At 35.8% G+C, this 14,582-nt stretch overlaps 1 protein-coding gene across 4 annotated transcripts in view; it reads left to right on the forward strand.

The window, feature by feature from the left end:
- The window catches only part of BCAS3 (BCAS3 microtubule associated cell migration factor), a 472,069-nt gene that overhangs the window by 173,093 nt on the left and 284,394 nt on the right, over window positions 1-14,582 (forward strand). For 3 of the 4 annotated variants that reach the window (XM_081108786.1, XM_081108787.1, XM_081108788.1), the window contains exons 16-17: window positions 2,625-2,775; window positions 12,450-12,494. In XM_081108786.1, the coding sequence (XP_080964912.1) occupies window positions 2,625-2,775; window positions 12,450-12,494 (196 nt within the window). The remainder of the gene's footprint in view (window positions 1-2,624; window positions 2,776-12,449; window positions 12,495-14,582) is intronic. The other variant, XM_081108785.1, reaches the window with a different exon arrangement.

Raw genomic sequence — 14,582 nt, forward strand, 5'->3', positions numbered from 1 at the left:
ATGAAACAGAATCCAGAAATAGACCTACATACATATGGGCAGAGAGGAAGGAAAAGGGAGAGCTAGAAACATAGAAACATCAATGATGAGAGAGAATCATTGATTGGCTGTCTCCTGCACAACCCTCAATGGTAATCGAGCCTGCAACCCGGGCATGTGCCCTGACTGGGAACCACTGAGCCACACTGATCAGGCTGGGCAATTGATTGTGTGTGTGTGTGTGTGTGTGTGTGTGTGTGTGTGTGTGTCTGTCTGTGTGTATGTATGGTGTGTTGTGTGAACCCTGAATTTATTTCTATTTGAAGATGCTCAAGAGACTTTTAAATAGGCCAAAAGGCCCCAAGGCATCTAGGTTTAATTTAAGATCATCCTGAGGTGGTATCCCACGGTTTCTCCTTTTGTGAGGCATCAATTTGATCCTTGTTAATGAAACACCTCGATAAATCTAGTTGGATCATGGCGATTTCTTGTGTCATAAATGGCCATTAGGTTATGAACGATGAGAAATGTAATACCAGAAATAATCACGACACATCTGCAGATTCTACTTGAATATCCTTTCTGCCTTATTCTTCACAACCAGGCTCAGTGATGATCAATTTGAATAGCAGAGATCATGATGAGTGTTTACCTGCAAAGACTGATATTAAGTGCTGCTCTTTCAGAACAGAAACCAGCAAACATCCTTCAAGATGAAACACCTGGACAATTGATTTTTGACAAAGGTGAAAAGGCAATTTAGTGTAGAGAGGATAATCTTTTATCAAATGGTGATGAGACAAATGGGCATCCATTATCAAGGCAATGAACACAGTGAACCTCAACCCATACCTCCCTCTATGTATTATACTGGAAGTTTTAACCAGGACTATGAAGCAGTAAAAGAAGTGGAAGGACTGGAGAGGAAGAAGTAAAACTCTTTTCTTTGATGATGACATGATCTGTATATAGAAATCCAAAGACTCCATAAGAAATCAGTAGAGCTAAGAAACAAGGTTATAGCGTACACTATCCAGGTGCAAAAATTAACTGTATTTCTCTACACTAGCAATGAACAATCTGAAAAGGCAAATGAAGAAGCCAGTTCTGTTTATAAGTTGCGTAACAAAGAATAAAATAGGAATAAATTTTACCAAAGAAGTGTAAAACTTGTGGCCTGAAACCTACAAAAAAATGTTCCGAGAAATTAAAAAATTCCTAAATAAATGGAAAGACATCCCATGTTCATGGCTTGAAAGACTTGATATTGTTAAGATGGCAATATTCCCTAAACTGATCTACAGATTCATTTCAATCCCTATCAGAAACATGGCTGATGGTTTTTGCAGATGACGGCAAGGTATAGGTGGAAGCAGCAAGTATTGTTAGGTATCATGGGCCATTGAGGAAAGGCATCAAACCACCAACGGTCTTTGCAAAGAAAGGAATTAAATATACGTTTTCTCTGTTTTTGTTTTTCTCTTCTTTCTATAGTTCTTCTGAAGAACTATTATTTATTGTTACAGGGATGCTTCCTTAGAAAAAGGTGACTAAACGGGTTGTAAGAGCTTTGAAATTTAAAAACGTCATCTTAGCGAGTTCTGAGTATGCTTGGGCAGGGGTTCATGCAATGTCTATTTTGGAAGTCATCAGTTGTTTAGGAACCTAATTCCCAACATGATAGCATTTCAAAGCATTATGGAAATTCAGAATAGCAAATGATCTAATTTTTATAATTCTATCTGCCTGTATCTAAAAGAGGACTTTGATAATGTAAAAATAATTTCTGCCTTTATATTGTATGCCCTTGTTTCTATGAGCTTTTATAACTTATTTGAATTTTGTAGTTGTAGGCTGCAAGGAGGTGATAACAAATAATATAGAAACAATAAATGTCCAAATAGGTAGTTCTTCTCCAGAATATAACATGTTCCCTTCTTATAATCTGGTCTCTTTCTTTTCAGTGACTATGTGTGATATCTATTCATGATGAGAAAGCAGTACAATTTGCCAGAACACTTCAGATCAACAAAATGTAGCTTAAAATTTGTCATTAGGCCAGGATACCAGGTGAATGGAAAAAAATGAAAGAGATCATGGGTCCTGCCTTGCTTAAGGCTTCATGTACCATAGTATTGGAATAATAGATACTATAGGTAATATTTTGAGTCCACTGGTTAAAAAACAAACAGGAAAAAAATCCTAAACCCATATTTGTAAGATTGTGATAAACTTCATTTAAACTTTATAGATTTTTGTTTCATCTGCTTTCATTTGTTTCATTATTATATATTTTTAAAAAAATCACATCTCATACCTTAAAAATTACTCTATTTCTTTATAGCACCATAACATCATGATTAAATGTCATACTGGTTATTGGTATAAACATTTAACATCTATCTAGTTCGGTACCCTCTGCTCCTCCATCCCCGAAGACTAAAGTCTCTATTTCTAAGCAAGTCACACTTGGTGTAATCCGTGTTCTTTGTTTCCCCCACCCTCCCATCTTTATAATCATGATTCTTTTAGAATGAATTCTGCCTTTGATATCTTTCTTAAGTGATGAGTGGAGTTAGTGTAAATCCTGTGAGAAAAGAAAACTTACTTTGGTGATGTTTTTCTTTATTTTTATTTTTTTGTAGGGAAACTAAACAGCCAAGACTCCTACAATAATTTTGCCAACAACAACCCTGGCAACCCTCGGCTCTCTCCTCTCCCCAGCTTGATGGTTTTGACGCCTCTTGCACAAATCAAACAGCCAATGACATTGGGGACCATCACCAAACGAACAGGGTAAGGCCTCAAGGCTTGACACTTTTTTAATAGCTGTGTTAGAGGATTGAATGCATAAAAGAAAACATACTTTTTATTTGGGTGGTTTTGATTATGTTTTTCATTTCCAGTCTTTATGATACGTAATGGCAGCAGGTTAAGTACAAAGCATAGAACAGGCACAAACTTACTTGCACACAACCCTATACACACACATTCAGAGAAAAAAAAAAGCAGTGACAAGTTGTGAAAATGAGTGTTCGCTAATAAAAACCAGATCTAGCTACTTAGTCTTCTACTTGCTGTCGTGTGGCTTTGTCTGAAAGTACAGTTTCATTTTCTTGCTTTTGTGGACATGATCTGGATTTATAATGACTTCCAAATTTTGACAGACACACCTACCTACTAAGATGAGAACTTTAGATGACAACCATGTTTCTAATACTTAAAAAAACACATCTATATTGAGGTATAATTTACATACAATAATCTGTCATCAGTGCTAGGACAGTGTGGAGCAAAGGGTAGTTTTCAAAAGCCAGAGTCCTAAGATTTGGGCTTAACTCAAGATTGGTTGTTAACATCCTCAAAGACTTGATGATTCACTTCAGTTCATATCTTTGTGCGTATTTTAGCTATAAAATTCCTACCTGCTAGAAATCATCACTTTTCGTTCCTGAAAATAAAATACTGTATCTAAGATATCATTAGGTATTCAGTTGTGTAATAATTTTGAAATTCATTTGTACCAGAAAGTATATATTTCTATATGCAAATTACCTATTTTCATCAATAAGCAGTTTTGGGCTTTAACCTAATTTGGAACAACTGCCTAAAAATTCTATATTCAGCTCATCAGGAGAAAACCCTCTCTTGTGTTCAAATATTCTTCAGGGCCTTTCCAACAAAAGGATTAGATTAATTATTTGGCTGTCTTAATACTGTTTGCTAGGTGATAAAGTGTTTGCAGAGGTTATTTCTGTGAGAAGAATTCCTCATTCTCAGGGACCAGGCCTTTGAGCTCCAGATTTTACCATAGCACTGAAATTAACCCTATCCCTAGTAGAGTGGTTTTTGTATATAAAATGATCCTTTTGCTCAGTGCAGAAATAAAGTTGAGTTTGTTGCATATGAAGGGGGGGAAAAAAGTAAAAATACAGCAAACGTAGGTCCAAAATCAGCATTGTACAAATTCTACTTAGGAGTTTTTGACTGTCTTTCCTGTTCATAATTGTTGTTGAACTTGATTTTAGTTTTTTTCTAGGGTTTATGTTTGTTATTTTAAAAACTTAATAGGTATGCTATTTTATAATGCAAAGAGTTAGCTCTCTTTCAAATAAGCTTCTTTCTCTATAGTGACTGTAGTTCTATGTATGAAATCATATTATGTTAGAATTTAATTCAAAATAGTTGTTGGAGGGGTAGAAAGTGAGCTTACTTTTGTATATATTTATAATTTTCCATAAAACAGATAAAATCTCTCACTCTTTTTCACTCTCTCTGTCCTTAATCAGGGAGAAACTATGAGTTATCTAGTCTTTTCCTATGCAACCATACTTTATGAACTTAGATTAATTCTGTTTCCTTTTCTTTTATTTTAAATGTTTTTATTTTTCAATTACAGTTGATATTCAGTATTATATTACTTTTAAGTGTACAGCATAGTAGTTATACATTTATATAACTTATGAAATAATCACTCAGGTAAGTCTAGTATCATTTTCTTTTTAAAAACTTGGTTACAAATCCTCCATTTTTAGAGCATGTATATTAGACTCTCTTTTATTATAGTTAATTTAATAATTATTTATTAATGAATTAAATACACATGTATCATTATTATTTACTAGACCTTTTATCTCTATTATGAAACCTTCTGTTTCTGCCAAGTATTTGAATTATTTTTAGCATGTCCTATATGAAAGCATTTAGAGAGAGTAATTAATATTTCTTTTACAATGAGTACTTAGTTTAAAATTTTTACTTTTACTATAATTCACCCGAACATTTGGTCAGAAATTTTTAGAATATAATTTGTGGTTTTATCACTTAAACATTTAGCATTACATGGAAATAGATGGATTTGCCTTACTAAAAGTTATATTTGTTTTCAAGAACAGAATATGTTTCCTGAATTTTCATTTTTGACATATGTAGAGATTTGAAACAAATCCCAGGTATTTTATATTATTATATTTCATCTCATTAGATTTGAAAGGCTCTATTTTATTTTAGTTTTATTCAAATTTTTTTTTACTATGACCAGTTCTCAATACTGCACTTAGCTAATTTGCGTTATTTCCAATTCAGTTTTGTTATAGTTACTGAGAATTTTGATTGCCACATTAGGGTCAGCAGAGTGATGAGCAAATGGGCTTTTCATTTTCCAGGTCTCTTTTCATTCTGGAAATTCTAATTTACTCCTTTTTAAAAAAGAATATGTTTTTATTGATTTCAGAGATGGGGGCGGGGAGAGAGAGTGAGAGAGAGAGAGAGGGAGGGAGGGAGAGAGAGAAAGAGAAACATCAGTGATGAGAGAGAATCATTGATCGGCTGCCTCCTGCACACCCCACACTGGCGATGGAGCCCACAACCCTGGCATGTGCCCTGAACGGGAATTGAACCATCACCTTCTGGCCAGTGGTCAACCACTGTGCCATGCCAGCTGGCTAATTCACTCTTTTTTTTTTTTTTAAATGATCTTATTGATATTTTAGAGAGAGAGGAATTGAGAGGGAGAGAGATAGAAACATCAATTGGCTGCCTCCTGCATGCCCCAAACTGGGGGTTGAGCTGGCAACCTGGGCATGTACTCTTACCCTGGAATGGAATGGATGAACCAGCAACCTCTTGGTGCATGGGACGATGCTCAACCAACTAAGCCACACTGGCCTGGTTAATTTCCTCTTAACTATGCTTCTATGAAATGGCTTTCCTAGCATTTGAAAAATAAAATAAATAAGAAGTATTTGACTTGGATAATGTAGAAAGAGAACACAGTGCTTTTCATTTATAGACATGTGAGTTCTATGACTACTTCTAATATACCTGATAATTTATCTAGTAAAATTATACTTCCTTAGGTTAGATCAACATTTATTTGTTCCATGTCAATAGAACAAATTGTTCCATGTCATAGACATGGAGCAAATAAACAGTTATATTTCTAGCACAAAGATTTCTACGGATTGCCTAGGATCCTATATTTAAATAACCAAATTGAGATGGCAGCCTCAATTCAAACCTTCAGGGGATCAACCGTGTACTTACCAAGTTTCACATCTGCTCTCTTATTTTTGGAAATATATATCCCTGAAAGCTTGTGCAGTGTCAGGGACCATCTGTCTTTCTCCAAGACATGCATGAGGCCAGTAGAACTAAAATGGCAAGAGACAGATGTACTTACACCTTCATGTTCTGTACCTTGAAGCGGCATTTGGAGGAAATGAGGCCTATTTTGGCAACAGCTGCTGCTTCACCCCACTACAGTGTACACCGATGAAGGCAAAGGAAGTGCTAGAAATCATTTGGTTCAACAATCACTCAAGTCAAACAATCCATTTCATCAGTCTCAGATTGAAGGCCTCCGTAACGTTTTTATCACTTGTAAATAGGAATACTTCTCCACATCTATTAAAAGTGAAACCAGGTGCTAACGGATTGCTCCTTGTTTGGGAGCATTAAGTTTTTATAGTAGGGATTTACTAAGCAGCGTTTTGTAGATATTTGGTTGAGTTAATGAATCATATAAGTGGTAAAAAATTTTTAATGCTTCCTATCTGTGTAAAAGTTTACTAAATCATTTTCAGTATGCTTAATTTTATGTGCATTAAATCTAAAATTATTAATATATACACATCACTTTATGGGCACAAGCAGAGAAGAGTTAATTTCAAAAAGAGGTCAGAGTAATTTCATGGGAATAAGAAATATAGAAATGAACTTGGGACTGAACTTACTTCCTTGCTCTTAACTAGCTGACCAATTTTAGTGAAGTAAATATGAGATAATTTGGTTTCCTTTTCCTTAAATGGAGCAGCTCCCGGCTCTTTTCTGTTGGGGTCCAGCCCCAGCGGGTCTAGGAGTTCCCAAAGGTGTGGATGGAGTTGGCTAAGAATGAATGACACGGAGACAGCGTTCAGTTGATCAGCATAGCCAGGTTCTCTAGCCAGGTTCTAGCCAGGTTCTCCAGCCAGGTTTGGTATTTATTGTCCTGTATTTATACCAGTTGATTTTAATCCTATCCATTCTATTCCAAAGGTTAGGGCATTTGTTAATCTAGTTCTGTTGAGTTTAATCCTGTCTAGGTTAATCTCTGTGTTCCATTATAAGGGCTATTCCAAGGTCACTGCTCTGCTGATAAGCTACAAGGAAGTGACTGAAGGAGATTATCCTACCCAGTAAAGGTTATGTCCTCCCAGCCTCGCTGCTTGCCTTCCCTGGGACTGCCCTGTTTCAGTGGGTCTCCAGGGGTATAGGCTTTGGTGCTTTCCCTGGTGGGCAGACCCCTGGGGATGTGGGCCCAACAAGTCCCAAATTTATTGCCAACAGTCTTAGTCCAAGTTCTTCATAAGTAGTACATGGTATTTCTGTAACACTAGGGGGTTTCACTGATTTATTCTCTTCCTTAGTCCTGTTAATCCCTAACTCCAGGGAAAAAATCCCCACCTGGGGAAATAACCTTTCTTGAAGAGGTGACCTTGGTTAAAATACATAGCGCTAAGAAGGGGAGCAAACATATTAAGAACAGTATGCCATATACGCTAGGTCCCTTGAAACATGCTGTGCAGATGTTTCTTCCCTGCAGCGACTGTGTCAAGCAGCAAGGATAGACCGGCTTCTGGCACTTTTCCCCTCCCCTATTCACTTTTTTTGTGAGCAGTTTGAGGTAGGTATTAGGAACCTTGGGCCTGACCCCGTAGGCGTAGGTGGGGTAATGTTGTGGAAAAAAATGGACTGAGGAGTCTGCAGCCCTGGCTTTTCCTCTCAGTTCTGCCACCTATTAACTGTGTGTCTTAGGCCAGTTTCTTCATCTGCACAATAAGAATTTAGCTATAGATGGCAATCTTTCAACCTCTCAGTGTATGAGTTCCCATCACGCCTTTGATGCCATTACCTGATTTCCAGCCTCACTCATTGTTGAGCCCTAGGCCAGTGCTGAGCAATTTCCATCTAGGAAATGTAGATGATTGTGCTTATTTAGAAATGTCAGCATTTAATAGCATGTATTTGATTAGCTCTAGTTGAAATTTGTAGACCACATCTGCCATCAGAGCTTGTGAAGGTGAATAAATGTCATTGGCATATAGTAAGCCGTGAAGAAGGCCTATTCCTTTTTCTAATTCCATTAGGTCTACCTTGGCTAGACAATTTGTCCTGAGCCCCAAATCACATAGGCGAAGTTCTGAGAATTAATAGGAAAGATTTGGTATAGTAACACACGATAATTCTCCACCTCCCAGCCTTGTCTGCTCTAGGTATTAGTTATTTTTTTATTTTTTAAAATATTTTTATTGATTTCAGAGAGGAAGAAAGAGGGAGAGATAGAAACATCAATGATGATAGAGAATATATATATATATAAATTAATTAATTAATTTTATTGATTAAGGTATATCAAATGTGTGGTTAGATATACAAATGTGCCGCTTAGTTTTACACAATGTATTACAAATGTGTGGTTATTTCCCCATTGTCCCCCCACCCCCCCAATCCTGCCCTCACCCTCACCCTCTGTTGTCTGCTTCCATTGGTTATGCTTATGTGCATGCATACACGTCTCTTTGTTGATCTCTCCCCCTTACCCCCACCCTCCCCTATCTTCCCTCTGAGGTTTGAGCATCTGATTGATGTTTCTCTGTCTCTGGATCTGTTTACATGTGCAATATACTTATCACAGTTTGAGTTTTCAATTTTTGTGCTAAATCAGTAGAGTACTTAAGCCACACTATAATTTGTCCCATTTTTCCATAAATCTATGGATTTGGGGTGGGGGTAGGGGGAGATAAAGTATATTATATACTGTATTAAAAGTCAGAAATAACTTCCTGCAGATATTTGACAACATATTTATGCTGTTCTAGTTTCTTTTCTGCCACATTTGCCAGAATTTGAACATTATCTAATTTTCTCTAATGAAAAGCTTGAGTTTATAATTTAAATTTGTTCATTGAATATATCTCAAATTGGACAGTTTACCTTCAGTTTGCCCTACAGATCAATAATTTTAGAGCCAACAGTGCCATAGGTCTCTTTAGTAGGGAGCAGTTAAAATGAATGAACAAGTAAAAGTAACACTGGAAAATGACATAAGGACTAATTTATTTGCATGTGTGTCCATTTCAGTTGCTCTTAAACAGGGGGCATGCTGGATGTAGTAAGGTCGTTTGGGCTCCTAGAAGATACGGTTAGAGAAGATGGCTTTACAATTTTACTCATGGTGTCCTATAGCTTTTCTTCTGCTTTTTCTCTTTTGAGTATGTTTAATATTTATATATACTCATTCTAATGTTGGTTAAGTGATGGTGCCTGAATTCTCATAGCGTATGATCAGTCATAAAATAGGACTTTCAGAGTGTCTTCATAGAGAACTTAGATTCCAATGATTTCGTTAACTTGGCAGATGATTGAGCCTAATCATTACTAATACCTTTTTAGCACTAGATTCAGGTAATAGAGTATTTCAAATCAACCTTTTTACTTACATTTAAGAAACCTTCACAAGTTATCTTGTTTTCTGCTAGCAAGACCAGAGCTTTTGTGGTGCTATGTGGAATTCAACAAAATACATGAGTTTAAAGACTTACGTAGCATCGATGCACAGTTCCTTCCGGTCTTCTGAGTATCTCCAGAAGAAACCCTTTGAGAACCAATGGCTCAGTCATTGCACGCTGGACAATCAACAAGTCTGTAATAAATATGTCTTGATATTTAGTCTCTTGATCAGTCCTAGTGTTTGTCAATCAGAATTCAGCTTTAAAAGGACATATTCATGGCGAAGAGAACAGGTTTTATATAGCAGGATTGTTAAATCTGCTAAATCTTAATAGCGTTTGAAAAACACACAGATTCTTAATATCTGACTTTGATAAATTGAGTTGAATATATTCATGTAGATAATTTTAATTCAACATAGACTCCCACTCTCCCACTCTACTTCCTACTAATCAGCCCCATATAAAACTCCAACTGTGGGATTTGGGAGGGGAAGGAGAAAGTCGTAGGTGAAGACAGCTGGACCATGGACTTGTCCTTTGTGACTTTATATTTTCATTCTTTTGCTATTGAGGAAAGATGAAGCAGGCACATTTCAAAAGAACAGCTGACACTACCCATACAAATTCAGTAATTACGTCAGTCACTCTAATTCCTTGGGGTTTGGGGCTCTTCTCTTACATGTTCGTGGCAGAGGTCCAGTTTGTAGGAGTGGGTAAGAAGTGGTTGAATATAGATTGGGAACATGCCAAGTGTACATTCGAAGGCAGGTTTTCACCCTGTTTCCTCAGCCGTCTGATTTCTTCTTAAGCTGTGTTATCCTTACTTGATTGAAGAAGGATAAAAATATGTTCCCTGTTTATATATAAGGGACACCTAAACCTGGCTTTATAGGTGGGGAACATCAGCTGGTCTTTTGAAATGTAGAAACTTTAAGGTTTTGTTTCATTTTTGTTTGGTTGGTTTTGGGGGTCATTTTGAAGCCTTTTAAGTCATAAAGAACTATGATAAAACTACCAGATTCTTTACAGTGAATGAGCTATATAGTTTGGTATTTGGAATGAGATGGGAGCATACCCGGCATCGATACAATATACACTAAAGAGCAACTCATGCCTAAATGCTCCAGATCACAGGAGCATTTGAAGTATTTGATTATTTCAGATGTTCTGCAGCATGAAGAAAATTAAAGGAAGAGGGTACTGTAAACCAACAGTAACCTCTTCACTTGGGAGGTATATGTGGGCATATGGAAACGTATTGAACCTTGCATTTTCTGATCATTTCTGCATGGCATCTCTATGTTATTGAGTGATTGGGATCTTCATGTGATCTCAGTTATTTAAATTACTGTTTGTCAAGGTGCAGGGCGAGCTGCAAGTAGTATTTTGTTTCTGATGTAATTAGTGGATCATGAAATCAGAAAAGGAAATTTTCATTAATGAAATAGAATACAATAAAATGCATGTCTGCAAACACACAGCTTTGGCATCACCTAGGAGCTTGTTAGAAAAGCAGAGTCTCAGACTCCACCCAGACCTGCCCTGTTAGAATGTTTATTAATCTTTGTTATAACTAAGTCCTAAAAAGTAAAGTTGATTACAACCAAAACCCATTCATTAAATTGTTTCAATTTGCGTGTTTCTATGAACAAACCAGCTTGCACCTGAAAATATATTTTTATGGGTCACAGTTTAAAAAAAGTTTGAAATCCACGGTTTTAAATGTGAATGATGGTACTTTATCTCTGGTTGTGGTCTTACCATTAACTGTGAGATAAATGTAAGATAAACGAGATAAATGCTTTGCATCGGCATCATCTGCAAAGTTTTTCTTCTATTTCTTGTTTTTAATATCAGTTCTTTCATCTCACTCCTTCTTCTACTTAGTGTCTCTTACTCCTCTGTTGCCTTGTTCCTAGCTTCTGTGCTTCAGTCCTCAAAATGGTAGCTAGTGTTGTGAAACATTATCCTCAAGTTTCAGTTTGGAGCCAAATATACTCAGTGCACTGGGAGATTAATGCTAATTAGCAGGATTTTTGAAAAGTCCCTTGCACCATAGTTGAAGAAGGAACTAACCAAGTTTTGATAGTGTGCTTTCCTTCTCAATTTGTTATTCCTTACAAATGTCAGATGTCATAGCAACATTTTGTTTCGGGTATAATTAGATCACTCGGTCTTCTTTGTGTGCAAATGTGCATAACACGTCTTAAATACTATGAACAGAGTATTAAGAAGAAATATGTGTAACACCGAAGTCTGACTTTGTATCCCAAGTTGTATTTAAAGCAAGCAATTGTGGCTTTAGTTTCCTGATTCCAGCCTCACCCAATGGCGGCCAGGTAGAGGAAGCTAATCTTTTGTATCACTATTAAGAGAATGGCCAGTTTCTTGGAATGTGACCCTAAATGAAAATAAGTCATACTACTTGTATTTAGTGTTTGTTCCTTTGACCAGCAATATGCAGTTCAACTTGCTATAAATTAGCAGCTTAGAAATATGTGTTTCCTTGCTCTGCCTCTGAGACTGCAACCTGTGAACTGCAGACAATGCTTGCAGAATTTTGATTGAGTTATCTTTGGCTAGTTTTAAACATTCGGTGTCACACAACCCCACATCTGTTGCTATACTGATCACACTCTTTTCTCCATCCGATTACTCCATTTAACTTGTACTTTGTTTTAAAGGGCCTCAGAACTGAATTTATTTTATTTTACCTAGGAACCCTATAGGGTTGCTCCAGAAAAGGGGGAGAAATAGAACATTTTGAAATCTCTAACCCTATGAAAATGAAGGGACTTGTTATATATAATTTTTATTGGTTCTATCAAGCTCATTAGTATCTACAGCAGAATTACCAATGATTACTATTTTCTTCAGTGATTTACCATACTCTATAACAGTATGATATACATGTATTTGTTAATGTTAAATGAGTTTTCCTCTAATTTTTTTGTGCATTTTCCCCCCTTTTCCACGAAGGCCTTATCTGTTTGGAGCGGGGTGTTTTTCCATAAAAGCTCCATGGTGAGTCCCAGTTCAGTCCCGCATGCCTAATTCATTTGTTGTACTCTCAGAAAATAACTGTTCTGTACTGTTGTTTCCGTTGCATGGCCTGAGCACAGATAGACGCACCGAAGTACTGAATAATTTGTAGATGGGACATGAATGTTGATATTTAAGCTTTCAAAGAGCAGTTTTCTTGAGTTTACTTCATTTCTTGAAAAGTCAAATTAAATCACAGTTTAATATTAAAGGAAAAGAAATTAGAAGAATTCTCTCTCATAATGCTAGTGTATAAGCAAGGCTAACACGCCAGTTTAAGGCTTTGAGCACTGTAGTAATAGAAGCTCCCTACACATGCTGCTGAACATTTGGAAGACTTGATTATATTTTGAAATATGAATATATTTAAAGTATACTATAAATACCCTATAAATTTTAACTGCATGTGGTACCAGAGGAACAAGAGTCACTTCTGTTTTGAATAATTTTGGTGTTTAAGGAGGAAATTTGTGTTTCACATTGAAACTCCTAAATAATTTGTAATTTTGAGCTCATAGCACCTACTTATCATAACTTATTTATTTTGGAAAATTCTTACATAACTGCACAGACTACAGGTTTGTCTTATAGTTAGACACGATGAAGATGGAGTACTTTTATATAAAGATGTGAAATAAAATGTATTTAGAACTTGGTATAGTGTGTTTCACATAATGGATAAAAGTCAGGGCTTCGGAATCAGACTTCCTAGATCTTAAATCTCAGCTCGTACACTTCAGTTCGTACACTACCTATATGATCTTGGGTGGTTTTTCTGTTTCTTGGTTTCCTTATCTGTTAATGGAGTTACCAGTAGCACCTAACTCATAGGTTCATTATGAGGATTACATGAACTAACAATGTAAATTGCTTAGGACAAGAAAGTGCTCAATGAATGTGTTGCTACTATTATTTTCTATTCTATTCAAAGGAAAAATATTTTTGAAAAAACTTTAAATTAGATTTTTTTTGTTGTTGTTGCTTTTCAGAGTAAGTGAGGCAAAAGGAAGTTTTGGGCAATGTATGTTATGTCAATATTATAAATTTACTCAGAATACGTAAAAGAGTTCTGCACATATAATACAGAGTTCTCATAACTGCTACTAGGAGTTGTTTATACTGTCCCACTATACTAGGAAAAGAAACTTCCAATAATTTTTCTCTTGTTGGACAAAAAGAAGCTCAAATACCACCTTAAGAGTACAGTATAATTAGACACAAACTAATTTTACTATTCATATGCCATAGGAACATTTGAAAATTTCATTATCATATAAGAATAGAGTGGCAAACATAAAAATTTTCTTTGTGAAATGTAGTATCAAAATTAGGACACAGGCCATGAAAGGATTCTAAACATATTTAGGGCATAAATGAATAAAAATTCCATGGAAGTCCATCTTTATTCTTTTTGTTAACCAGATTTCTTAAAAAACAAAACAAAAACAAATAAGATACATGAATCTTACTTAGGAGCTTATAGTGAACAGTCAATTTTTAAATGCCAGATTCAGCATACGATAAAATTTCTTTGCAGGCTAAACTTAGAATTAAATTCACTCTTAAGATAAATGTCTCATTCTAAGTACAAAGAAAAGAGTTTTAGCATGTTAATAAGGATTGAAGTTTTAGCATAGAAGTAAAGACGTAGTAACAAATGTTGTATGTTAAATAAGAAAAGTCCATTCCTTCAACAGCTTTTGTGCTCCTCAAATTTAAGCAAAAGCACTTGTCAACCAGAAATGATTTGAGGTTGAAACAAGATTAAAAGAGCCAGATTAAAGAAAGGGATATGTGAAATATAGTAGACTTTTAAATCATTGCCTGTCTTTTAGAAGACTGCCTTGTGGTTTGTTTGATGCCATCGTTAGCTCACAAGAAACTCGTTTTTAGTCACTTATGCTAGCCTACAAGATCCTCCTTTCAAATGCGTTCCTTTACTAGTGGTGCATGTTTTTCCCATTAAGATCTTAATGAAACCTCAAATTAAGGCAGCAAAATGAATATAAATTTGACAACTTCCATGTTGTTTATAAGAGCTTCTTTGTTTTAACAGTTTTTGCTACTTTT

Source organism: Myotis nattereri, assembly GCF_964212035.1.
Source record: "Myotis nattereri genome assembly, chromosome: 16".
Classification (NCBI taxonomy): Eukaryota; Metazoa; Chordata; class Mammalia; order Chiroptera; family Vespertilionidae; genus Myotis; species Myotis nattereri.